General features: G+C 42.1%; 1 protein-coding gene and 1 long non-coding RNA gene across 3 annotated transcripts in view; one reads left to right on the top strand and one right to left on the bottom strand.

Moving 5' to 3' along the window:
* Window positions 1-23158, top strand: part of vwa5b1 (von Willebrand factor A domain containing 5B1) — a 30612-nt gene extending 7454 nt beyond the window's left edge. The window contains exons 7-22 of one of the 2 annotated variants that reach the window (XM_030421659.1): window positions 208-332; window positions 1778-1954; window positions 3039-3149; window positions 4397-4599; window positions 5770-5884; window positions 6083-6268; window positions 6507-6687; window positions 8446-8645; window positions 10572-10818; window positions 12124-12417; window positions 13460-13597; window positions 14835-14969; window positions 15577-15648; window positions 16127-16196; window positions 18249-18372; window positions 20209-23158. In XM_030421659.1, the coding sequence (XP_030277519.1) occupies window positions 208-332; window positions 1778-1954; window positions 3039-3149; window positions 4397-4599; window positions 5770-5884; window positions 6083-6268; window positions 6507-6687; window positions 8446-8645; window positions 10572-10818; window positions 12124-12417; window positions 13460-13597; window positions 14835-14969; window positions 15577-15648; window positions 16127-16196; window positions 18249-18372; window positions 20209-20853 (3023 nt within the window). In that variant the 3' untranslated portion in view covers window positions 20854-23158. Of the gene's footprint in view, window positions 1-207; window positions 333-1777; window positions 1955-3038; window positions 3150-4396; window positions 4600-5769; window positions 5885-6082; window positions 6269-6506; window positions 6688-8445; window positions 8646-10571; window positions 10819-12123; window positions 12418-13459; window positions 13598-14834; window positions 14970-15576; window positions 15670-16126; window positions 16197-18248; window positions 18373-20208 lie in introns of both variants that reach the window. The other variant, XM_030421658.1, reaches the window with a different exon arrangement.
* Window positions 8410-9537, bottom strand: LOC115584320 (uncharacterized). Its single transcript, XR_003984521.1, has 2 exons — window positions 9445-9537; window positions 8410-8658 (listed from the first exon to the last, which is right to left on the bottom strand). It is a non-coding gene; the product is annotated as an uncharacterized LOC115584320 (long non-coding RNA).
* Window positions 23159-26061: the final 2903 nt, after the last annotated feature.

Genomic DNA, 26061 nt, shown 5'->3' with positions numbered 1-26061 from the left:
AGGCCCAGCTGTGGTGCAGCATCTTTATTTGCAATCACCTCTTGATTCCTTCATCAGTATGGGGATAATTCGGCACCACAGATTTCCAAACTCCCCCCACCATGAGCTGCTAGTGCCGCAGCACTTGGTGTCACTTTCGGGCAATTGTCCATCTGCTTTTTAATATTTATAGCCATGTCAATGTCCTGACCAACTGTGTCACTCCAGAGCCTCATCTGCCGCATGTGCTCATCGAGAACGGAGACATGACGCTGGAGGAGTACGATGAGTATCTTCACGGCCGGAGCGATTTCATCAAGGCCACCAAGAAGGACTCCAGCAACGAGAGGAAAGTGAGTGTGACAGCGACGTCAGCACCGCCTACCTGAACTGATGGCAACACAATCATGCCGATATCATTATGGGGAGCCTGGTAGAGACGACACTGCAATATCACGAACAATGGCATGCAACAAATGCTTTTTTTATATAAGGCTTCAGAGGTTATGTCTCTTTATTCTGTGATATCTAACAATATAATGCAGGAGTTCATGACCTGTGTTCAGCCCCATAAATAAGCAACTAGCATATAGAACCAGCTGATTTAAGAAAAGGGGTTTTTAAGTTATTTTAAGTATCATTTAACCTATATTTTATTTTTATTTCAGTCTAATTGTACCCAAAATTGCAAATACTGCACTCAAACTTTGGATAAACTTAAAAGAATGCAAATAACTACAAAGTCAATGTCATTTTATCTTTATCGCTTATTTAAATATGAATAATTAGCTATTTATAATCCATAATTCAGGAATTTTAAATATGTTTGTCAGTTTTGCAAGGTGTCAGTTTTATTTATATCGTGCCAAATCAGAACAAAACTAAGCTCATGATCATACTCTTCACCCATCTTTCTTTATTAAGACTTATATTGCAAATTTTATATTGAAATAATAAAATTAATATTTTTACAGGTCAGTTCATTAAGATATGTGATCTTCAGATAGCTTGACCTCAGAAAAATAACATGAAATCTATTTATCAACAGCTCAGGTGGCCGTTAGCCTACTGCTGCTTAGCTACCTCAACTGGTTAGCATTAGCGTTAGCAGGAGTTTAACTCGCCTTGTTTTTGCTCTACATCAGGGTTAGACTTAGCTTCTTAAATAACTTTTGTGGAATAACAAACTACCAATATATGTGTGTGTCAGGAAAAAATCAGATCCTTTCCAACGGCTGGACAAAAATAAGTAAATCCGCTAATCTTTTTTTAGCTTTAGCTCAAGCTAGCTGCGGCTGGCTCTCCGGCTAACTAGCCAACAAGTTATGGCAACTTTAACGTGTTGTCTTCATGGAGATGATACATTTTGAATAGCTTAGTTTCAGTACAGTTACTGTGTTTTACCCTATTCAGCTCATTTGGGTTCCACATTGTACTTTTCAATCTGCTTTGTTTGTTCACCGTTGGCGGTCCTGTGTGTGTCCTTTCACATCTCCGCCATGATGAGGTTGTTAAGTGACCAGCAGACCGAAACAGGAGAAGAGAGACAGAGAGCCATAAAAATGTGTTTCTATGGAAACACTCCAGAGGCTTACCTCATTCAGCCTGGAGTTTCCGGCACATCTACAATAATTGATGAGCTCTATCTATTGACCTGATCGCCTGTCTCTCTTTGTGCCTTCTTTAAAGTGTTAAATTAAAGCCGGCGCAGATTCATAATAAGTCCACTTATCTCCGAATCCTCCATTACTGATGCTTTCGATTTTTTATTTTTTTTTAATTCTCCTGCCTTTTCCAGGTAGATATCATTCACAGGCGGCTCCATAAGGACATCCTCCACAACCCTGTGGTCATGTTGAACTTCTGCCCTGACCTCAAGTCCATCAGCTCCGACCTGAGGAAGGTTCACGGCGAGTTTATCTTCCTCATTGACCGCAGCGGCAGCATGAGCGGCGTTAACATCAACCGTGTGAAGGTATTTCGATCTCAGTTTGACGTGCGGCGTCATATTGTTTGCACATACATTCAGACAGACACGGATTTACATATAAATTGAAATATAACCCACATCACCACCAGTTTAAAGATAAATTCCTCTCCCCTACAATGATGTTTGCAGATTACAGGGAATTTGTTCAGCGTCTATAGACAGTCGACATCAGACATGCACGTTTCTTAAGAGAGCAAATTAGAAGCCAGCGTTTCAGACACTTCGTAAACATGATGTGTCATCAGCGGCTGCGAGCTGTCCTGATTCTGCAGTCTCTGGAGATTATAGATGGGGTTAGCCAACTGTGTGAAGGGCATGTACACAAGGATATTGATCAGACAAATCATTCATTATTCAGCAAATGTCTCCCAGTTGCTGGGTTTTAGACAGCAGCGGTCTTTGAGGCCTTATCAGACTGCATGTGTCGTTATTTCAACACCTACAGAGACGGTATCTTCTTATTTACGTTTTATTTGGCAGCTTGTGTGCTGATGCTGCGTAACGATGTGATGCTGACTGGTGTTGACTCGCGACTTGCAGGATGAGTCGGGGCTGAAGGCCGGGGCGGTGATGTAATGACTGTTTACCACCGATCTTTAAAAAAAATCCTGCAGAATACCATGTAAAAATATCTCTTCAGACAATATTACATACTGAATTTTTTCTTTGTTGATGCACCTGAGCAGACTTATCTGGCCAATGTGGTCTCTGTGCACTTCACACGAATGAAGGTTGAGTGCTTTTTTATCCAGTTCAGCTGCCCATAGCGCTGCAGAGGAGGCAGTGATGGATGAAACGACGCTGCGTGATGCCGCTCTCTCCTCTCCTCGAGAAAGTCTGCCGTGCAGCGATGACAGCTGTGCAGAGCGCTGTGCTGCCATTCAGCCAGACGTTCAGCAGACTGTAGCTGTATTACACTGGAAACCATCAAACAGTTCACCAGGACACTAAGCACCTAATGAGCAGAAGAGTTTTCCCTTCTTTTTTGTAGTCTTCACAGTCTTTGCTTTGTTCTGTTTTCTGGACATGAACTTAATCTGCTCTCCGTCTCTCTCTCTCTCTCCCTCAGGATGCCATGGTGGTGATTCTCAAGAGTCTGGTGCCCGGCTGCCTTTTTAACATCATAGGCTTCGGCTCCACATTCAAATCGCTGTTCACAAGCAGCCAGAACTATGACGAGGTAAAGAAGCCCTGCAATATGTCACTGCATGATAATTTACCTCATTTGATGCAGACGTGATGTTCATGCCCAGCTCTATGTAAGTAGAGAGTTTGTGTTAACTATACAGTATAATACTCGACTGTTACTCAAGAATGAAATATAATAATAACTTTATTTATATAGCACCATTCAAAACTGCTTTACAAACAGGGTTTACAGTTGAAATAGTAAAAGAAAGCAGGGTTACATGGTAAATATGTTGGACAAAATATCAACAGGTAGATAATACATTATAATTTCCCTTTAAACATTAAGACTGTAAGTATTTCATTTACACAACTTCTACAAAAAGTATATCATTTAATGCAGAGTACTTCTATGTTGAGACGATGTGAATGAATTAAAAAACGTAATCTGCTTAAATTGAGTACATGCACTTTTTCAATTGTTATACATAAAAGTAATACAGATGGATAATGTTTACGTATAATACTTAAAAAATTGCATTAACATTATTTTATGTATTTATTCAACTCAACATGATTAAATGATATACTTTTCGTAGAACTTATGTGATAGGATAACAGAGGTTTTAAGTGTAATTGAAACATTTATAATCAAAGTTTTTAGTGAAATGTTTGTGAGAACAAAACAAATGATCAAACGATCACCATGAGATCGTTACCGTAAAAAATCTTTAACGTAAAAAAATACACTGAGGTTTGTTGCCGGGAGGGACGCAGCTGAGGATCAGTGGTTACGTACAGGCTCAGAAGGGGAAGAGTAAAACAGAACCAGACCCTGTTCAATGAGGCCGCAGATCATTCCTAAATCCGACAGGCAACCAGTTTCTTTTTTTTTTTTTTTTGAATTAGCTAAAAGGCTTCTCACTTTGAGCAAGCTGGAGGCTTTCTGACTGAGACCAGAGTGAAGGCCAGTGCAGCACTGAGCATGAATGAGCTTTTCAAGTTCCACTAAAGCGAATTTATATCAATGATTTTTTAGAGTTTTTTTTTAAAGCATGTCATGGCAGCGGGTTCTCATGCGATGTTAAGCCACCAAGATGTGACTGAATATCAGGGGTGATGCTCTAACAGGGGCCGACAACAGGATTTCTAAGTTTGAATTATTTAGCTGTGGATGTTTTCAGACTGCAACAATCTCCAGGTCGTCTGAATCATCGTCTCCGAGGGGGACGTAAAGCTGAGTATCGGCCTTAATGCTACCCATAAACCATTTTGATCCTCCTTATTTCCACAACCCAGGACGCCCTGGCTCTGGCTTGTGAGTATATTAGAAAGATCAGAGCCGACATGGGAGGCACCAACATCCTGGATCCGCTCAACTGGATCCTGAGGCAGCCGATGTTCAGCGGACACCCTCGCCTGCTCTTCTTGCTCACCGACGGGGCCGTCAGCAACACGGGCAAAGTTATCGAGCTGGTCCGCAGCCATGCGCGTCACATCAGGCGAGTATTACTTCCACGCTCTGAGCTTCAATCTGAATGTTAGAATGAGGCAAAGAAATCGATACTGAGTGACATTTTAGGGATGCTGTCTAAGTGGAGCCTTTGTTGTCTAAGCTGTCGTGGCCCTCCGAACGCATTACAGAATTACCCGGTTGTTTCTCAGCTGTGATTGCAGACAATGCAGCACGTGATGTGCGACCCGCAGCGACGCTCAATATGTTTGGTAGCTGCATTAGAGACCATTGTGGTATTAACAGCGCTGGCAGAGAAGCTACCGCGTTTCGTGTCAAAGCTAAGCAAACATAAAATCACACCCGGGGATTTAAGACTAACATGGAAACACCTGGCGATGGAGCTGTAATCCCCTCGAAATGAAATCTTGGAATGTGTGAATGCATTGCGTCAGGGTCAACCGTGAGATCACGACAAAGAAGACTTGTGAAGCTCTGATTTTTACGACAAATGTTTAAAAGCTGCATCTAGAAGAAGGAAATAATAATTCCCCCCCGAGGGCTGCGAACACCAACTGAGAGCGAGCGCCGGCGGCACCGTAGACCCGCAGCACACAGGGAAATCACTTCATTTTGCAGCTCGCATCTACATCTCACGCTGTGAATCCCTCTCCTGAGTCACTCTGGGAAAAATAATTGACTTTTGTCTCCCCCCCCCCCTTTTAATGGATGACAGCCCCCAGGTGATTGCATTAGAAGCACGGAGCTCGGGCCAGCTCATGGCCACTTCCGGCATCATTATCGCACTTTATATTTGCAAATCAGCGCAGCCACGCGGAGACCAGATCAAACATCTCTGTTCGTTAAAATCCACGTCAGGTTTTTCCACTATTCGGAGAAGGTGACATTTCCGTTTTAATGTGCAGTCCGTGACCTCATTGAGAATGCAGAGGGGACGTAGTAGCTGGTGCGATGGAATTAGCCAGCTCATCCCTCAGTGAAACAGAAGGAGGAAAGACATAGAATAGAAAGAAACATAGTAAAAACAAAGCAGGAGAGCTGTAGAAGCAGCAGGACGCCTCATACCATTTTCTGATCATCTCATTTTTTAACTCAAATTTGTGTTTGACATATTAGATTTGTTTACAGTTCATCTATTTTGATCTCTGTGAGGGGTCGACCTGCCCGTTGAGCCGCGGTGTTTAATGTGTTCCTGCAGATGTTTCACGTTCGGCATTGGACAGACTGCTTGCAGGAGGCTGGTGCAGGGACTGGCGACAGTTTCCAGAGGAACAGCAGAGTTCCTGGCCGACGGCGAGAGGCTGCAGCCCAAGGTACTCATTTCCAGCTTTGTGTATCACTCCGAATGACAGCCAGCCATTCTTCAGACCGCTGGAGAGCCATTATTCGGTGCTTTCTAAGCATCAAGTGTCTGCCAATTAGGAAATCATATCTCAGAGATGCTTTCAGCTCCAGAAGCTGTGATTTATATCTTAAAGTCTATTTTAGTTGGCTTTTTCTTTCTCACACAGATGATAAAGTCTCTGAAGAAAACCATGTCTCCGGTACTCAGTGACATTTCCATCGAATGGCTATTTCCTGAGACCAAAGAAGTCCTGCTGTCTCCCGTGGGCAACACCTTCCTGTTTCCAGGGGACAGTCTGATTGGCTACAGCGTTGCTTGCGACACCACCCGCTACCACGCCAATCCCAAATCTGTAAGTGCCAGACGGAGACGAATGACCACGCGCGAGAACGTTAAAATCCACCATGAGTTTGTTTTTGTGATCGTTAAATCATTTGTTTCATTAAATCTAATTATCTGAAAGGCGTTCCTAGGGAGACACAATAAAAGGCCAAGGCTAACTGTGAAGAAGCTTTTTAATCAAGCCTTGTGAACGGGTCTTTGTGGGAGCGCTTGTCTCGGATGTGTCACCGACTCAATCACCCCAACAGGATAAAAGGAGGCGATACAGCATGATGCGCTCCGTTGAGTCCGCCAGCTCTGTGTTTTACCACTCCCAAGAAGAGGACCTGGTGAGGACAGGTGTGGACGCACTGTCCGGGCCTCTGTATGACTCCTACCAGGACTCCACGACAGACAGCAGCCCCGCCACCACAGAGCAAGACGCCATGGGTACGAAACTACGTTCACGATAAATGAAGGGAATTGGCAACGCATGTTCACTTGTGTGTTTTGATTATGATGTCAAAGGTTTTCTTGTGATGAGTGGCCATTTGCAAGACTAGTGGAATAAGATAAACCTTCAGATGGTGGATGAACTACTGATGGCATTCCAATGAAACTACCTGTTAAAGGGATATTCCGGTGTAAGTTTAATCCATGGTCTAACAGACCGTGAAACTGTGTTAGACTCCCTCTCGAGAGATCAAGTTAGCAGACCGCTAATTTACGAAGTTTTATCAACCTCAGAAACGATCGCACGTCAACAATACACTGCAGTAAATGGATCTAAATATAAACCGCCACCAAAAAGCCACAAATAATGCTCAGAACAGCACCAAACTTCAGCAACAGTACAAATAGGGTCTCAGCACATAGTCCGGGGCATCTAACCTCTGCTAGCTTTGTTGGATTTCTACTGAAAAGCTGACTAAATTTACCACTCTTCTGCAGCAGCCTCCTGTTGATGGGAAGTCCCGACGAGTCGATTACCGATTGCAGTAGAGTTCCGCGGCTCATAGATGAAAATGTATGATTATGACTCCATGGAAAAGCAATCAAAGTTCATATGTGTCTTACCTGCCAGTTTATAACAGATATTATCAAGAGCGGACAGGGAAAAGAACGGAATTGATCATTTCTAACCGTACTCGGTAATCGTCGCGTCGGGACTTCCTCGACCCGGAAGCTGATGGAGGAGAGTTGAAATCTGTTTTTAGCTTCACAATAGAAATCCAGCTAAGCTAGCGGAGGTTAGATGCCCCGGACTATGTGCTGAGACCCTATTTGTACTGTTGCTAAAGTTTGGTGCTGTTCTGAGCAATATTTTTGGCTTTTTGGTGGCGGTTCATATTTGGATCCATTTACTGCAGTGTATTGTATTTCTGAGGTTGATAAAACTCCGTAAATCAGCGGTCTGCTAACTTGATCTCTCGAGAGGGAGTCTAACACAGTTTCACAGTGATTTAGACCATGGATTAAATTTACACCGGAATTTCCCTTTAAGGGGCCAGTCGATGGATGTAATCGCAGTGGATGTAGATATTAGCGCCAGATCAGATTTACTTCCATAAACCTTAAAACCTCAAAACTGTAAAAGTACAGCACGTCAAGTAAATGTACTAAGTTAAATTCCATCACTCAGTGTTTATGTTTGACAAAAAAAAAATAAATGGCGGTACAGAAATTGCAGAGTACATATGAGGTGTCACCGTTACATCGTTCATTCACAGAGAGCGCTGACAAGTCGATTTCTTTAACTGTAAAATCCCCCTCCTTACTTCCTGTCTCATAAAATGCATTATAAGTGAGGCTACTGAAGATATATCTATAATAGATCTGCTCTTTGGTTAAGTGGAGGCGCTACAGATGGCAGCGTTTTAGTATTTCAACAGCTAATGGATGGATAGACATGCAGATACTCAAGGATCAAAGTCAATGCATCACACAGATTGTCACAAACTTTGGAGCATATATTCATGTCTCCCTCAGGATGAACTGTAATAAATGTGGTGATCACTAAACTTTCATCATCTAAACTGCTGTCATCAGGTCAAGAGTTTATCTTTACTAGCGCCACAGTACTGTACCGACTCACAGAGCTGCTAATGTGGCTGTTGACTCCATCTTTTTGTATCGTTTTGTGTCGTGTTGTATGTAAAGATAAAGAAAAGCTGAGGTTTTAACTGCCATTTTATAACAAAACATCAGGGTTTGATTCGAAGACGTCTCCGAGACGGCGAGCGTACAGCACCAACCAGATAACGGACTACAACCCGGCGAAGAAGGTGTACACTCCCAGTGATCCCAGCTCTGTGGCGGCGAAGAATCCGCTGAGGAGAGCCAAAGTCCAGGAGCTGATCGGCCAGATGAGCCCCGAGCACGAGGCGCAGTGGAGGAACGACTACCAGGTGTGGACCCACGCTGTGAAGAGAAGTAGTAATGATTGTTTCAAAAAATAACCTGCTGGGGTTCAGTTCGGAAAAATAGGGTCAGCGGTTATTTCTGATTCAGTTTGTGATGTCGCTGTAACTCACAGAGCTCAAAGCAGTGACGTCAATCTGAGCTTTTTTCTTTAATAATAACAATAATACACATTTTAAATATGTATCCAGACCCACGTCTGGACTGGGGTATAATAAAGAACAGACTAATGTGCTCTCTTCAGTAATTAAGTGGCAAAATGTATGAGTGGTAATTACTTTTCAATATTCCTCAGGGGGGATCTTAGTAACACTAGAATGAGTTCATCAAGCTCTGAAGAAAATGACTTCTTCTCTCCACTGCGCTCACGCCGTGATTGAGCTAGATCCAATGATGAAACAGCAATATAGTGACTTCCTATTTATTTGTTTGTTATTGCCGCATGAATGAAATTAATATAAATTAAGGTGTTGATTTAACCTGTGCAAGAGGGGTGAGATCTCAGAACAGAATTAGAACAATCCCTCTGTTGTACACGTTCAAGTAAAGTTGAAAACATACCGCAGAAGTTACATTTATTTTAGAAGTGAGAGCTGGAAGGATTGTATGAGCAAAAGATGAGTTTTATTAATTTTATAGTCGTTTGATTGTCTGGGTCGTCTTTTTTTAGGCAAAATGTCAGCAACACTTTAGATTACAGCCAGATAATTACAGTAATATTTTGTAAATATGGAGTTAAACACTAATCTACACTCCTACAGTGTCTTTATGTTTAACGGTCATTACCTCGGATGGCGACGATATGATTGGACACGGAGGTTGTTGTATGTTCTTTTTTCGTTCTCCCGGGATTTTAATCATGGTTTTGTAAACATGCACATATTTTATTGTCATAGCTACAGAAGGTCACCCTTAGCTGGGCCTAATGTTTTGTTGCCTGGCAACCATTATAATACACACGACATTGATAATGAAAAGTGTTCCATATTTATCCATTTGTCCTGCTATGTTACGGCGTTATCAAATTACCCTGTAATAACTGCATCAGTATGGAGTAATTTCAATTTAAGTTCCTCCTAAACACTCAGTGTTCCTCCTCAACACTCCTTACCGGTTGTCTTCTTCCTCTGTACTAAAATGTAGATAACCAGTAAGGGTTTCATTGATTACCTAGATACCAAACATTCCCCAGTTCTAGCAGCTCAACGTGAGCATCTTTGTCTTACATGATAATACGCAGAATATCTTTGGGTTTTATGGTCTTTTTGGTCAGTTGAAATGAGAAGCTTGATCCCAGGATTGACATTTCTGTACAATTTCCCGACATTTTATAAACCAAACCGGGGATTTAAAGTGAGACAATCGTCACATTCATCAGGAATAAAAATAATTCTTATTTGCAGCCGCGTTTGCATAAGTTACATCAAACAACTGATGTATTTTCCTCTTATAGAGTATTTTTGCCACCAGTCGAAATTATACTCCTAACAAAGCAACATATCACCAAAAAACAGCTTACCAATACTAACTGAAAATACCGTTTGCTAGTTAGCTCAGTTAGCGTGCAGCTAGGGGGCAAACTGAGAGCACTGGGGAAGTGTTGGTGTACAACTGTAGGACAGGAGCTTTGGACCAGTATGAGAGGGGGCTAGCCAGTTAGCACGCTAACCTCAGTAGAAATCTCTGCAACACAATACACAGACATCATGATGTCAAAACTGTGGTTTCTTTGACTTCAATTCATAATTTAAGTACATTTTTGTCTGCTTCCTACTCAAATTTTACATATTGCACCTTGAAAAGATGAAATAAAATCCCTGACGAACACACTGCAGTGCTCAGAAATACAATTTGCAGATGAAAACCTGATTGCATCAGGGTATTTAAAACCTAAAACAACTTTTTGTTTCCAGCCACAGTTGGCAAGCCTGTGTGCCACATCTTCCAGAGGGCGCTCTGCCAGCTGTCACCGTCCGCTCCCTCAGCAGGAGCCGATTCTGCCACAGGAAGCCGACCCGGAGCTTCATTTCCACCCTCAGCCGGAGGACAATCCTCAGCTCGGCGGGAGCGGCGCGCCGCCAGCAGCTCGCAACACCGCTGGGGATGGTGGATCCAAATCATCCACTGACAGCCCATCTGTAGGCAGCGTCGGAGATACAGGTGAGACCACAAACACAAGCAATCTGTTCTACTGCAATGTGCAGGATTTATTGATTTATTGAATACGTCTGGCTGATGTTGGATTGAATCCGTGTTTTTGTTTGTTTTCTTGTTGAATATGTTTGCAAGTTTTGTTACGTGGAGGTTGTTTTAAAGTTTACAAATTAAAAAGTTAAAAAAGTCTTAAAAAAGCTGCTTTTTTATGGGCAGTTATTCACGGGACTATTTGTTGGATCTGAACCAGTGACCTACTGGAGTCTGTACAAATGAAAGTAATGAGATGTTACTAATTGAGCTGTTGGGATACCTTTGGACAGAGTCAGGCATGCTGTCTGACGCAGTCTTTATGCTAAGCTAAGCTAACCGTATCCTGACTCCATCTTTAAATCGATCTTGTTGTCAGCTCAAAGGTTTGCAAAGGTGACCAGCGGAGACTCCATGAAGTCACTGACGTCTCAGTCTTGATATGCTCCATCACATAACCCCCTTGTATCTTTATTTTTTGTAAAAAATTAAACAAAGAAGATTCATCCAGTTATTTTGTGATCTTTGGAGGTGATGGTTTGACAAAGCAGGCTGTTACCAGCGTTTCTGCTAAGATACACTAAGATAATTAGCTGCTGGCTTCATCATCTGGTATCAAGTTTCTTATCAAACTCAGTGCAGTAAAACAGATATATATATATATATGAACATTTACAAATCTTCAAATTGCTTTACTGTGACAGAGCATTCAATCCTAATCCTAAATTACCCCCAAAATCGACTGTGTTCAGTGTTTGTTTTCTTCCTCATGATTTTTGTGTGTTATTTATCCTGTTTTAAGGGTCTCGAGATTGAAAATGAGGGCATGTCCTCAATGATTCCAAAAAGTTTGAATGAATGACTAAATGAAATATTCAAACAAAAGCTTCCATGGAATCAATTATAGAGTAATAGAACTAAGAGCCCTTGAATTCAAGCCAAGACCGCATTGGTTTTATTCAGTCTCGTGTGGGAAAATGGATTTTAATGGCAAATATCCTAAATCTGAAATGAGCAAGACTCTCACTTGGCAGATCGAGCAAAGAGTCTCTTGAGGAAGAGAGGAAATGTTTTGTTTTTTTTAAATATAGGAACAAAACAGAAAATGAATCAGGAGATGAATAAGGAAATAAATGAAGTAGCGCTTTAGAAAACAGCAGGAAACGTGATGAATTCATTTAACACATATCCAGTCAAAAGTGAGCAGCAGCAGCAGGTGACGAGCTTTAGATGGATTGAATACATGTTGACTTAACAAACCTCGCTCCTGTGATATTACAGACGGATACGGACACCAGTTGTGTCAAGCAGAAACCCCGCAAGAGACCCAGATTCCAGATTTGGGTGCAGCCAACCAGCACAGAGGCGACTGCAAGGCCGTGGTGTCCGGGCTGCTGTGTGGGAAGCCGGCGAAGTGGGAGGTCGTCTTCGATATCCAGCCCTTCCTGAGCGGCCGGGAGCGTGAGGAAAAGGTCCACGAGGAGCTCTGGAACGAGACCTTCCACCACCTGGCCGGACGCTCCATCATACACGACTTCGAGCACATGGCGGATAAGGAGTGCGAGATCGAGCACGGTGAGCTTCAGGGGCATTTAAAGGACAAGTTCACCTGAAAGTGATCTACTAAACCAGTTCTTTACTTACTCAGCCTCATGCTGATGGAGAGTCAGGCGAAGTTTCATAGTCCACAGGAGTGAATTTAAAGGAAAAGTTCAACAAATTGGGAACTATGTTTATTTGAGTTCAATCGATATGCTCTCATATCTGTCCTTTTGACGCTATAGCTAGCTTAGGTTAGCTCAGCATAGACAAACTTGCTGTTTCCTCGCTTTAGCTTCACATTTAAAGCAGGAGCACACCGGCCCAAATGTTGGACATCTGAAACATTTGGGGAGACTCGGACGAGTTCGGGAACAAATCTGTTCGGTGTGTTCAGCTGTTGGAAGCTTTTGGAACCGCGCAGATTGTGTCTGGTCAGATTCAACTTGCAAAGTCTGAGAGTGTCGGCAGTCTGAGGATTGGACGCCATTGGATACTCTGATTGGTTGTGTGCTAGCTGTTCAATGACCATTCTGATTGGCGGTGTGTTAGCAGAATCAGCGCGGCGTGTGTAGGAGGGGCGGAAGTGACGATGATCTGCACTCCGTTCCTTCATTTCCTGTTTTCATGTTTTGGATTACTGGCACGAGACTAGCGCCACCCGATGTTAAGGAGGCTTATTGCATCTCGCGCAAGTGCAGAACGTACATGCTGCTGTGTAGTTGGCAGTAGTCGAGGCGATATTTTCAATGCAACTTGTCTGCCAAACGGGTCAGGCGAGAGGCAACAGAGTGGTGGGATAAAGGCAGTTGGCCGTTGGTTTGAGTCTGGGCGGTGTGTGTGGGCCTTTAAAGGACAGATGTGAAATTTACCATCTGTATCTTGACAAGACAGCAAATAAGCACGTTCCCAAAAATGTCAAATGATTCCTTTTACTCATTTTACATATGTGTAATCAATGAATTATGTATGTTTAGATTAAATGTACTCAATATCATGCAACACAGTGTAATATTATATAATATGACATCATCCTATTATACGTTGTGTAACCATTTGTGTTTGTTATCATTCACAGGCTCTGGGAGGAAGTATCAGCTCTACGCTATTCACACCAGCAAGGCCTGCAATATACTGAGCAAATACACAGCGTTTATCCCCATCGACCTGGACACTAATGAGTATTTGCAGACATGTATTGAATACATAAACCCCAGTAAGTCTTCACGGATTTCATGTGGAGAAGTCCTCATAGCACAGATTGTTCCGTCCTCTCCACATATTACACGAGCGGGAAAGAAGTTCTCTCCTTCTGTTTTTAGATTCATTAGATGAGGCAGAAAGCGCGGCGCTATAAAGCAAATGAACCATCTCGTCATGTAAATTATTCTCTCGTTAAGGAAATAATTACGTCATGATGATATTTTGGTTAAATACGCTTATCATGCCAAAAGTGAGATAATAAGGTTAATGTTACTCTCATCCCTTGTTCGTTAAATCAAAAGCTTAGAATCACCTATAAATCTTTCTAATTAACATGTTTAGAGCTGAAACAATCAATCAAGTCATCTGTTTGTGACATCTTAATACTTGCTGCTTTTGCTTGAACTACTGCAAAACAGATGATGGCGATTTTTCACAGTTCTTCTTGACATTTCGCAGACCAAACGATTCATCAAGTAAATGAGAAAATAATCAACGAACAGAATGACAATTAAAATATTATTAATTGCAGCCCCAGAAATGTCAAGTTGTTATCATTTCTTGTCAAGGCTGGGTTGTTTCTTGGCAGGGAACGATGACTTTGTGAAGTTCTGCAAGGAACATATGCAAGAAAATACACATAGAACCAAAAACAATGTTTGTTTGCAATAACTTGGGTGGAAAACCATCTTTTGCCTTTTTTCCCCGATGAAACATCTTTTCAAACCCCAAACTGGCAACAAAGTTCATAAAAGTAGCACAACAGAAATGTGTTTAACTTATGTTAGTCACGGCTCAGGATGACAACGAAAATAAACAAATTTGGAGATTTCACATAACTCTGTAATGCTAATAGACCACCAGCTGTCTGTCAGGAAGTGACTGTGTTCGCTTGTGCAACGTGACAGTAATTGGCCAACTCAACTGGCGGCCCGTGGGCCAAATGCAGCTCAGTAACAGCCTCATGGTGCATTTGGTTCATATCTGTTGCTATGCATAAAAACACATTTAGTTTATTTGGACGTTTTTTCAGGTTGCCAGTGGAGACTGCTCCCGGCAAAGACAGAAAATAGGCACATTTCCCAAAATATTCATAACTATTACTTTAACTTTCAGTGTCGCAACCACTGACCTGTGTCCACATACTGAGACTAAAGTGTGATTTTGGTTCAGGAAAGCAAAGATAGATCTACAAACGCTTTCAAATTGCGTCTCTCTACATACAAAAAACCTTCTATTTTTGTTTCCAGGTGAAGGTCTGAAGCGGAGCTCTCACTCCAGCTCTCGTTCGGGGAGCAGGAAGAACAGAGGTTACTCCATCGGACTTGGCCGCTCTCAGTCTGGCGGCATGTCCGAGGAAGCTGAAGAAGTCCTCCTGCCCAACAGTAGGCTGCATTTCATATAAATAGGACCCCTTTTCAATCCAAACGTGCTAAACAGCAAAAGGATGTTTTATTTATAGATTGCTTACGAATGAATACGGTAGAAAGAAATAAGAAAAGAGCTGCAGAGAATAAAGATATACATATTTTATTCAGTGAAGGTCGTGAGCATACAGTAAAAGGAATATCTTTCTTCAGGGGGGGGGCGGATTCGATATGAGATTCCTCAAAGTTTATGTTTATTTATTCAAAAACGACCTCGTTGGAACTGGAGAGATTGCAGTCTTGCATCTCCGGCACCAGGAGCTGGAAGATATCGAGCCCTTCAGACAGCTGAGCGGTGCTTTACATTAAAAATACTTCAACTTCAGGAAAAAGGGCACAACGAGACTTTAAATTGGTTTTGAGTGGTGGCATGGCAACAGCAGGAGCCGAGACTAACGCTGTAGCTTGAACATCTGCTTGGCGATGCCAGTTTAAAAAGGAGAGGGGCGCACTGGGCACGGATGCAGATGAATTGCATCAGCGTTGCCTGGTAATTGTCTCTTGTTTAAAGACGACAACATCTTGTTAGATGTTTTGTGAAAATCAATCTCTCCGACTGTCTCAGATGCGGAGGACGGCGTCTCTCCGTGCAGCACCCCCTCCTCCGCCGGCTGGGAGAGGTGTAGCTTCACAGAGGGTAAGAGCATCACATCAACCGGTCAGTACATTTGCTGCATGTCATCCATTTACCTCCTCAAAACACCTTCAATATACAGAAAGCGCCCTTGTTTATTTTCCCGGGCGACACTGTTGTATTGTTCCAAAATGTGAAACACGAGATTATTGGCATTTTAGTCCCGGTTTTTGTAAGTGGCGACAGAAGACGGTACAGTTTTGTGGCTTGTATTGACACACGCCGTCTGGGCTTCTTTCAAAAACACAACGAGCACCCACCGAAGGCACAAACACACACACACACACACACACGACGAGAAGCGCTTCACCCGCAGAGGACAGTCCTCCGGTGTCACTGTCACATCTCAGTGGGTGTGTTTCACTTCTTTATTACGTGAGACGCATGTTGAGAGCTGAACGGAAAAGTCACAGAAAAATGCCACTGCTTCTGTTTTTCTCCCCCTCCTTCCCTCGTCTAACTCTGCCTTTCTGTCTCCAAGTCTCCCAAAGGAGTCCGTCTGTGACCTCTGACCAATCGCAGAAATCAGTGGAGAGCCTGTTTTCTGCCAGGTGGGTGTTTGGAGACCGGCTGGCTGCGTACAGGTGCTGTAGCTCCGGCACCACGGCATGACCGCGCACAGGGACTTCAGCGTTATAGTTATTTACAACTGTTGCATTAGAAGGAAGAGAATCTACCTGACGTTTTCTATCTTCATCCATTTCTGTCAGCTGATTTAGACCTTTAACTCATGTTGTCTTGAAGTCAATAAAAGAGAGTGTATAGCCACGCCAGCAGCGCCGTGAGGCTGTACTCAGGCTGGTTGAAAAGCTGGCCTTCAAAGAAAGGGGCCAGACGCCATTATGTAAGAGAATAATGGCACACGTTTGCAGACAGTCTTCTCCTGCAAGGCATTCATAATGTCGCACTCGGAGGTCTACACAAGTGACAGAAATAGTTGCGTAAGGAAAGAAAAGAGAGCGCTTGGAAAGACGGTGTTCAAGCCCTGGCTCCTTTCTCACCTCCACACAGCCGACAAATTGCTGCGTGGAGACTGTGATTGTATGATTGGCAGTTTCAGAATGTCTTAGAAATTGTATAACATCGTGCAGATGCCACACAGTTTGTGGGGGTTCATCTGACAGTCATCTCTGATGGTGTACACTGGCATCTTTAACCACAGCAGAGCTATAGCGTGCTAACATGCGGATGTTTAGCAGGTACAATGTGTACCGTGTTCACCATCTTAGTTAAGCATAATGGGCTGTGGTTGATAAGGATGTCGTTAGTTTTGTAGGTATTAAAATTGTGACCTGACGACCCAGTCGTAAATGCTCGCATTGTACCTTTCTGCAAACCACGGGTTTGTTCAAATTGAACATTTATTAATGTTGCAACTTCAAATTTGGTCCACTTCACAATTTTATGTTGTGACAACGCTGCCCTTTGCAATGTAATCACATTTAGGCACAAAAACTACTTTGTTAGTTTCAGCTTTACAAAAACATAACCCAATTGCAGACACAGCAAAAAGCGAGCTTTCATTAAAACTGAAAACCGTTGTCTAATAATCCACAATTCAAAATGTGATAAAGAAAAAAGGCTAACGACAAAACAGTCATCCACGAACAAAACTAAACTACGTACAAAACAAAAAAACAAAGAACAAACCAGTAAAGCTCAAGAACTAAGGTAAAAAACTGTATAATAAACATGAGACACAGCTCTGTACACAGAAAAGGGGAAACAGACAAAGGCAGGAAGTGGAAATGAATAATAACACATGAGGATATAAACTACAAAATAAAACAGGAAAATGTTAGGAAAACATCATGTTTGTGCTTAAAAAATCTGTTTTTGTCACCACAAATAGGGCTGGAAATTGTCCCGAGGTCTCCTTAAAAACATTTGCTGGTGTCATGCTGTTACATTTTGAAACTGTGGTCGTTCATTAAAAATATCCAGTGGTTTCTCGCTTACGAATATTGAAGCCTAGCCTTGAACTTGGCAGCCGTCTCGCCTGTAACTCCACCACCATCCCCTCCGCCTGCTGATATGCAACTCAGATCAAAAACATGTTATATGGCCTTAATATGACACATTTTGTTTTTCGTACACATTTGAATGAATCAGCCGTTTGCAGAAAGGTTAACTGACAGCATTGGCACCGGCGCTGGTGGAAAGTAAAAGGATCACCAAAGTTCATATACGTCATCCTGCGGGATATGTGAGTGTCTGCAGCAAATTTCGAGGCAATCCATCTTATAGACATGTAACAGAAAACCTCACTGTGGTGCTGGAGGGAAAGTAAGAGGATCATCAAAGTCATTTGGATTCACCCTCTGAATACCATGCATGCGAATAAAAGAGGTTACGGTGATACATCGAACAGTTGTTGCGATATTGAGTCTGAAACAAGGCGACTCAACTGACTGAGGCCGAAAATTGGCTCATTACTCTCAATTTACTGCATTCAAATGATATGTAAGTCTACAGATGTACCAGATAACCAACGGAAACGATTGCTTTCCCTGTCATGATGGAAAAAGGTAGATTAAATCTAATAGTGATGTGTGCTTCACTCACACCGAGATTTAAATGTGCTTCTCCCTCTCCTGGTTAAGGTTGGCCCTCAGCAGGACGCGTCTCCTGACTCGAGCTGCCAAAGGATTTATGTGTCGATCTCACAGCAAGTCCGGTGATTCAATTGGAGAGAGCGACAACGAGAACAAAGACTATATTCCTCTGGTGGGTAGCAAATCCAGACGTGTGAATGCTCTGTCAGCCTGGATGTGTTTTGATGGAAGCTAATTTGAACAGAAGGGAGATTTGCCAAAATCTGTTGAGCCTGTGAAAGGAAGGAAAGGAATGAAAGTTCATCCCCAAGTCACCCCATCCCTCTGACAGAGGGACACAAAGGGTTAGATTTTAAAATACGGAGATAAGAAAAAAAGGAGGTCAGTGTTGGATACCAGCAATTTACATACTCTTACTTAAAGAAAGAGCATTCATGCTGCTGCTGCAACGTATCAACCCAGAGTGTCAGATTTTGATGACCTGGGAAATAGAGAATTAACAATTAACTGTTAAAAGAACACTTTTACCAGTAATTTTATTCAAGGTAAACTTAAAATCAATAAAGATCTAGGTTGATATTCACCAGCATTGATCCCACACTACTTCTATCCTCTGTTTTAGGGGTTGAAATAACTGTACATGGTGTGCACTTAAACGATAAATACATCAAGATTGTCTTTATATTTCACAATATATTTTATCCATGATTGACCGTGAAAGGAGTGGAATAAATCTTAGCCAACTAAACTTTGCATACAGTAAAAAAAGGTCTTATAAGAAACTTTTTCTGAGTAATGTTTTTCAGTCCAGCAAAAGTAATTGCCTGTGACAGAAATATCCTGCGTAATTTAACCTCTGCTAGGGGCCAAAGGCACCGTTCGGACTTCACTGCGATATTGCTTCCCCGAAACTGCAATGACCTTGATGGAGACTCTAATTATTCTGTGCCCGCCACATTTTTCATGTTTTATTCATCACTTTTCAATTTCAATAAAAAGAAGATGTCCATCAAAAAATAATCAGAATAGCTACCCTCAAAGTGATTTAACTTCCTTTAACAACTACCCAACAGGTATGTTATTGCAAAGCACCCCACGTACCAGCTGCTGATTGGAGGAGGTGGTAATGAGCCGTGGAAGACTCTTGATACAAAATGCGGCGTAGTGAAGAAGAAAAACAGCATGCACTCAAATCACTTGTCTGCTCACCTCTTGTTTTATTGCTTGTCAAGTATGAAAAAACATGAATTGCACGGGAATAAAAACACCCTGGCATTGAAAACAAAGTTTGGCATTGTCAACAAAACTGACCTGTAACACTGGCACTGAAACAAAAGTTGTTCTGGCACTGACACAAATATTTGACACTAAAACGATCCACTGAATAATAAAACAAAGACTTATATATTAAATAAAAAAGATATTAAATCATTTCATTTTATTCCGATATTTCTTTTCCTTGAAAATCTGACTTTTTCTTTACGTCTGTCTTTATCCAGTTTTTTTATACTGTTTCTGTACTGTGCTTATTTTCATGATCACCGCCCACGTTGTGTAGATAGCAAATGATCTTGCGCCCACCTGTGCACCTCTGGGCGGGTTGTTTTAAAAATGAGGTGTCGTCTGGTGCAATTATGGCGCATTGCTATTAATCTAAAGTCAGTGGTGCAGTGTTTTTCCTGCTATTTAAAGGGATTCAGATAGTAAGATGCACCTACGTAGGTGGCCTCACAAAGCACGTACACTCTACTTTAATGATGTTTGCTTGAATGTGCAGAGTAATGTCACTGCAGCAAATATTGTGGCACAGTGAAGCAGCAAAATAAAAAGCTGTTGAAACTCTGCAGAGGAAACAGAATTAAACTTATATATTGTCAAATAAATATTTTTAAACAGCTCTGATGGAGCTCGGGATTCATCAGGACGATGGCTGCTTTATTCTAAATTGTTTGACTGTAAGAACCTGAACTGTTTGATGATGAATCAGGAGACTTTCACTTCTGCGCAGGTGTTGTTGCAGTTGGCTAGCGGTGCATTTCCCCTGGACACAGCTCTGTGTGAAGCCATTAACGTGCCCATGGACAAGCTAAAGTGGACGTCCCCCTTCAACAGCCACCGCACCAGCCTGGGCCACCTGTCTCACTCCAGCAGCCGCCGTGCTGAGAGCGCCGATGACGGACACAGATACCAATGCCAGCCAGACACATATCATCAACCTGCAGAGCACAGTGCAGGCCCTTCTTATCTGAGTGCCGGGATGGTGGATGCTGGTCTTTCCTCATTAATCAGTCCGTCCACCCATGCTGACCTGCAGTTCTCCCCCCACTCCCAGGCGGACAGCGGACGGGGTTCTGGTTCAGGGGGCTTGGAAACTGCATCGCCCAGCCCCCTAAAGAGGATGCTGGATCCAGAGAGCATGGTGTGGGCCACTGCTGTAGCCCTCGCCTGGCTGGAGCACAGCTCCGCCAGTTACTTCATTGAATGGGAAATGGTAGCCGCCAAAGCCAGCATGTGGTTGAGTGCGCAGGACATCCCAGAAGGCCGAGATTTAGCCTCCATCAAGGCTGCTGCCAACCAGCTCTTCATCATCCTCAGACACTGGGATGAAAACCTGCAACTGAACATGCTCTGTTACAACCCGAACAGCGTCTGAAGCCCGCTGGCCCAAGACTGAACACACAGACTGCTGAAACAATTCAAATCCATATGATACTATGCTAACCGAGGCTGTGCTATTTACTCTTCAGCAGTATGTGCTCTGGAGTCTGATATTGCTGTTGCAGTTGTAAACAATGTGTATCTTCTTCTGTCCGTGTGCTGTTCCCTCAAACATATCAGGCTCCTCAGAGGCACTTCATGCAAGCTCTTACCTCGCTGGTGCCATAATACCGTAGCTGGATTAAAGCGGGACCTGTTCTGAGTTATGCCACAGATTTGAGTTTATGGGGAAGAAAGTCAGTGTTAAATTAGTAGCATGCTGGATTACTGTCATCAACATATGAGAAAAGCTCTTATTGCCATCATATTGATGTTATGGGAAGAATGCTGCAAAACATTAAGAGAATACTGTTCCTTTGTCACAGACTGTTTTTACATCTCTACAGCATTTACCGAATTGATTGTATCGTGGAAAAATGTTACATGAAGACATCTGCGTACGTGTAAGCTGTATTTTCTAATGCCTGCTACCATTGTAGTGTTTGCCATTTTTGCTTTTTGATTATAGCAGAGACAGAAAAATATGCAAAACGCTAAAGAAAATAGAAAATATCTGTTGACATTTGGTTAAAAAAAATACGTGGCTTTGGTGGGAATCTATAAATGTGCATCCCACTAGCATGTTATTTACTCTTTATTATTTAATGATACATACAGTTTATATTTTTTCACGTATCTGAGTATACCTGTCTGAGAGTTATTGGTCATGCATTACATTCAGAGGGAGTAGTAGACGTGGAGTCTGTTGCACCATCCGTTGTAAGCGAAGTATATGGGGTTGCACCATGGAAACTAGTTTTTACAGAGTTGAAGAAGAAGAAAAATCTTTGATCAACATGTCCCCCCCAACGAATTTGGTATTTTCAAGACACGTAAATGCTTTTCAATCCATTGGCCTATTAATTGAGATGTTTTATGTTGTAGAACAAAACCTGAAAATCTTTTAAGCTTGTGTTAACCTCATTTCAGTCGTTTAGATGAAAACTCATTCCCTTCAGGACAAGAGAACTTGACGTGCAAAAACTAATTTCAATTGGTCGTCGGTTGGCTAACGCAAGCTAGCAAGCTACCTTGCAATTGTTAACGCTGCTAATGCTAGCTGGCTCGTGTTTACATTGCCAACAATAGCTAAGGGTAACACTGCTAACATTAGCTAGATTACGATAATGTTGCTAATGCTAGTACTACTACTACTGCAGCACAGTGGTGAACACAGTCACGAGCTCCACATGATACAATCGATTTTATATGATTGGCTCACAAATGTCCTTAGAAGCTGGAACCAACTGTGACAAAAAACCCAAAAAAACAATATATTTTTTAAAATGATTAATTCACAATCATAATAATGTTAAAAACATTTAAAAGAAAATAGATCTTTTTATTCTGCACCTTTCTTGAAGCCCGGTAGATGAATTATTTTTAAAAATATTCTGTCGACATAAAACCGTTATCAATACAACCTTAAATAAACAAGTTTAAAACACAATCTTAATTAGTTTAAAACACAATCTTAGTAATGCATCTAGTCACAGCTGGTGCAACTCATTCCTAAAGGCATATGGGCAGTGATCAACAGTCCTACTCTGGGAATCAAAGAAGAGAGAGCTCTGCTCGTTCAGTCATGCTCATAGCTCATTTACCGCAAGTGCCTAACCAAGGTTTAAAGTCAGCAGAAATGTAGGTCTGTTCACTGCAGTTTAATCAGTGTGGGTAATGATTGTTACTTTATTTTTATTTTTTTTAAATATACAGTAGGTTCACCGATCTTTTCTTCTTTTCTTGATTCTGTGTTTGGCCTATGTAGACATCCTAACAGATCAGTATTTATCTTCCTCATTTTCCCATCACAGTTGTTGCTTTACTCAGGTATTTATTAATTTTCTCACTCAGGCGGAGTTGCATGAATCCTTCTGCATGAACACATGTGTTTATGTTATGATGTTTAATGGCTGAATTGCCACATCGGAGCCAGTAGCACACTACTTTGCTCTCTGAAATGAGAAAAATAGTAGATGTCATATAGTGCTGTACTGTAATTGCAGTCGTAGGTGCAGCTGTAATTGTTGTATTTTTATGTACTGGGTCAGCTGTATAGTGCAGTATCTTTCAACTTGCTGTGTGTGCCTTTACAATGGTTGTTGACTGTTTGAGGCTGTTGAAGAGTCTGTAGTGTCTTTATAACTGTCGATGCTATGATCTGCTCTGCAGGTGCATGTAATAAAATAACTACAACCAAAGGTTTAGATTCTTCAGCGATTATTGCTACCGACAAGGTGTACCTCAAGGATCGATGCTTGGACCCTCTTTCTTGGTGCGATCATCAACTCATATTATCCAATTATTTTTTCTTTCACTGTTGCTATTCTGATGATACCCAGCTTTACCCATCACACCATCAGATGGCCAGACTGTCTAGAAGTTGGTCTTGGTCTTCCTTACTGATATCTGATAAATGGATGCTGCCACATTCAGCTCAATCTCTCCAAGGGTCTGGTCCCGACAGCATTTCAAACTTCACCATTTTGATGTAAAGTCAGTGGAGCTTCTGCGATCAAGTGCAAATGTTTGCACCAAATTCTAAATTGTAATTTGTTCCGTTGATCGATAGCAAGTTGTCTCGACAGTGCTAAGCTAAGATCTCATTAGCTTGAGCTGTTTGCCTCCCTTCAACAACTTGGTATTTAATCACTATTTATTCAATTCATTTGTCACAGCCCTTCAAACAAAAGGCCACAGGGGGCAATTCAGCCAACAAAGTCTCCACTCTCATGTAGTCACTCTGAGGTGTCGCTTTGCACTATTTAACAACAGAAAGATCAAGTCTTATCGGACTGAATATGCCCCTTATCTCCCTGGTAGTCTCATGTCTTGACTACTCGAAATGCCTTTCTGGCAGGGCTGCTGTTGTTTTCTGTCTTACTTTGATCGGCCTTCAGCAACTTTAAATAAATAACCACTAACAGGCTCGCAGGAACAAAAACACTGAAACACAGAAGGATGAAAGTCTCTGCCTCAGCTATCCAAAGTGTTTATTCTTTGGATTGCAGAAAAGTGCAATACAAGTCTAGAAAATGAAAGGCTCGGATTCAGAATGCAAAACAACTAATATATTTTTCTCGGCATCTATTTTTAAAACCTCTCTTGTGACTGTATGATCTTCCTGATAGGCTGAGACATTACCGATGATTATTAATTAAACGTTTATCCACTTCAAAACACTATCACACAGTGAAACCTTCTGAAACAGAATCACAGGCCTAAAACCTTAAACCTCTATTCATGTTAGAGGACACAAAGATACCCTGAGAAACAGAACTTTCTCAGATAACTTCCCTGGCTCTGCTCCGGAAAATGACCTCTGTTCCAACCACGTTCATGTTGCTTCCTGGTCATGATACGTTAATGTTGACAGTCATTTTATTTATGCAGATAATATGATGTTCTTTAACACTGCAAGCATACAGCGTAAAACCTCCTCAAATGGTCAACATTGTGGCGGCATGCCTGTTTGTAAGTCAGCCAAAATAAGCAAAAACACAATGTTTTTTTACTGCTCTCGGTCCCAGTCGACAATAAATGTCAGCAGTAGGTATGAGTCATAGAAGATATGTACCATATTGACATTTGTACAAAACACTTCACATCACATTCAGATTAAATGTTCATTATCTGACTGTCATAACGGGGTCGGAGGCGCTGCAGGCGACACAACAAGGCTGCCGAGCCGGTGACGGCTGATTGAGTTTGCAGTGGATATTTTTAAGGAGGCCTTGGGACAATTTCCAACCAAAACACTTTTTTTTTTTTTTTTTTTTTTTGACAGGAAATCGGGCCAACCATGATTTTTTTCCCTCATCACAACCAAGTGGTTTCTGTAATATTCATACGTGGTTTTGCAGAAACATATTTTGCCAACATTTATTCTGGCGATTGGGTTGCTGCCGTCCACTTACTCCCAGTTGATGCTCGTGTTTTGTCATTTGAGCCATAAATCCTTGGCACCGCCGTGGAGTGTGAGTGCTGCGTCTCTTTTTCCTTGATCCGCCTGGCTTGGCCTGCACCTCATTAGTGCATCACTTTGGACAAAAGCATCTGCCAAACGGCTAAATGTGAAAATGAACAACCAATTATGAAGAAGCACTTTTTGCTTCACACGTACGGAACATAATATATCCAATCTTGTCATTCGCTTGAAGCACGCCGTCTTCCTCAGTAGGCCTCACAGTTACGCATGATGTACAATTCCACCTGGCTCAGTCGCCGGTGTGATGTCAGGGTGACTTTGACTGCGCCGGGTGTATTTTTTTTCACAGACTGATACAGAACGTGCCTCATTTACAACCAAAGCTGCCATAATGGGGCTCTCTGAAATCACACAGGGCACTGGTAATTAAGTTGACAAGACGCCGTTTAATATCAACCAGCTTTTTGCGAGGTAAAAACGCGCACAGCACGAGATACGGTGATTTGTAAAGGGTGAGCGAAGGAGGAACAGAGGGAGGAGAGGGACAGAAAGCGGGCGGCGGTCTGAGAAAGATGATAGCTCATTACTGCGACGCTATTAACAACGCTTCACCCCTGCCTCTGCTCCGCGGATCAAACAAGACTCGAACAGAACCTGACAGAGCGCTTTGAAGAGCACACGCACCAAACAGCAAATATAGCACGTCTATTAATTTTCCCAAATCAAAAAACAACGACGGAAAATTACCCTATAAGAACATAAGGAGAAGAACATATAAGAAGCATATACTGTTGCTAAGATACTGACTATGATAAGGCGTTCGATGACAGGTTATTCTCTACACGTGCTTTTTTTTTTTCTTTTTTAGTAAAGTATGATATCTGATTAACTTATATTTCCACTACCCGAAGCAAAAACAAGGTATCTTTAATTTAGATTTAGGTTGAAGAACATTAAACTTCACAGCCGCCATCAGGTTTTTTTCCGGCACCCACACATTTGCCCGACGGTGAATCTCCAGCACCAGTTGTTCTCTCGCCTCTCAGCTACTTAAACTCCTCTTGGCTCGCAGAAAGAAAGAAAACGGAGGCCGTTGTCTAATTTGATCCGGGCCACTATATCACGGCGGCTTTAATGTGCACATAAATAGCGCGCAGAGCAAACGTAAGTAATTAC

The sequence above is a fragment of the Sparus aurata genome, chromosome 7, assembly GCF_900880675.1.
Source record: "Sparus aurata chromosome 7, fSpaAur1.1, whole genome shotgun sequence".
Classification (NCBI taxonomy): domain Eukaryota; kingdom Metazoa; phylum Chordata; class Actinopteri; order Spariformes; family Sparidae; genus Sparus; species Sparus aurata.
This window is presented reverse-complemented; position numbering and strand designations above follow the sequence as displayed.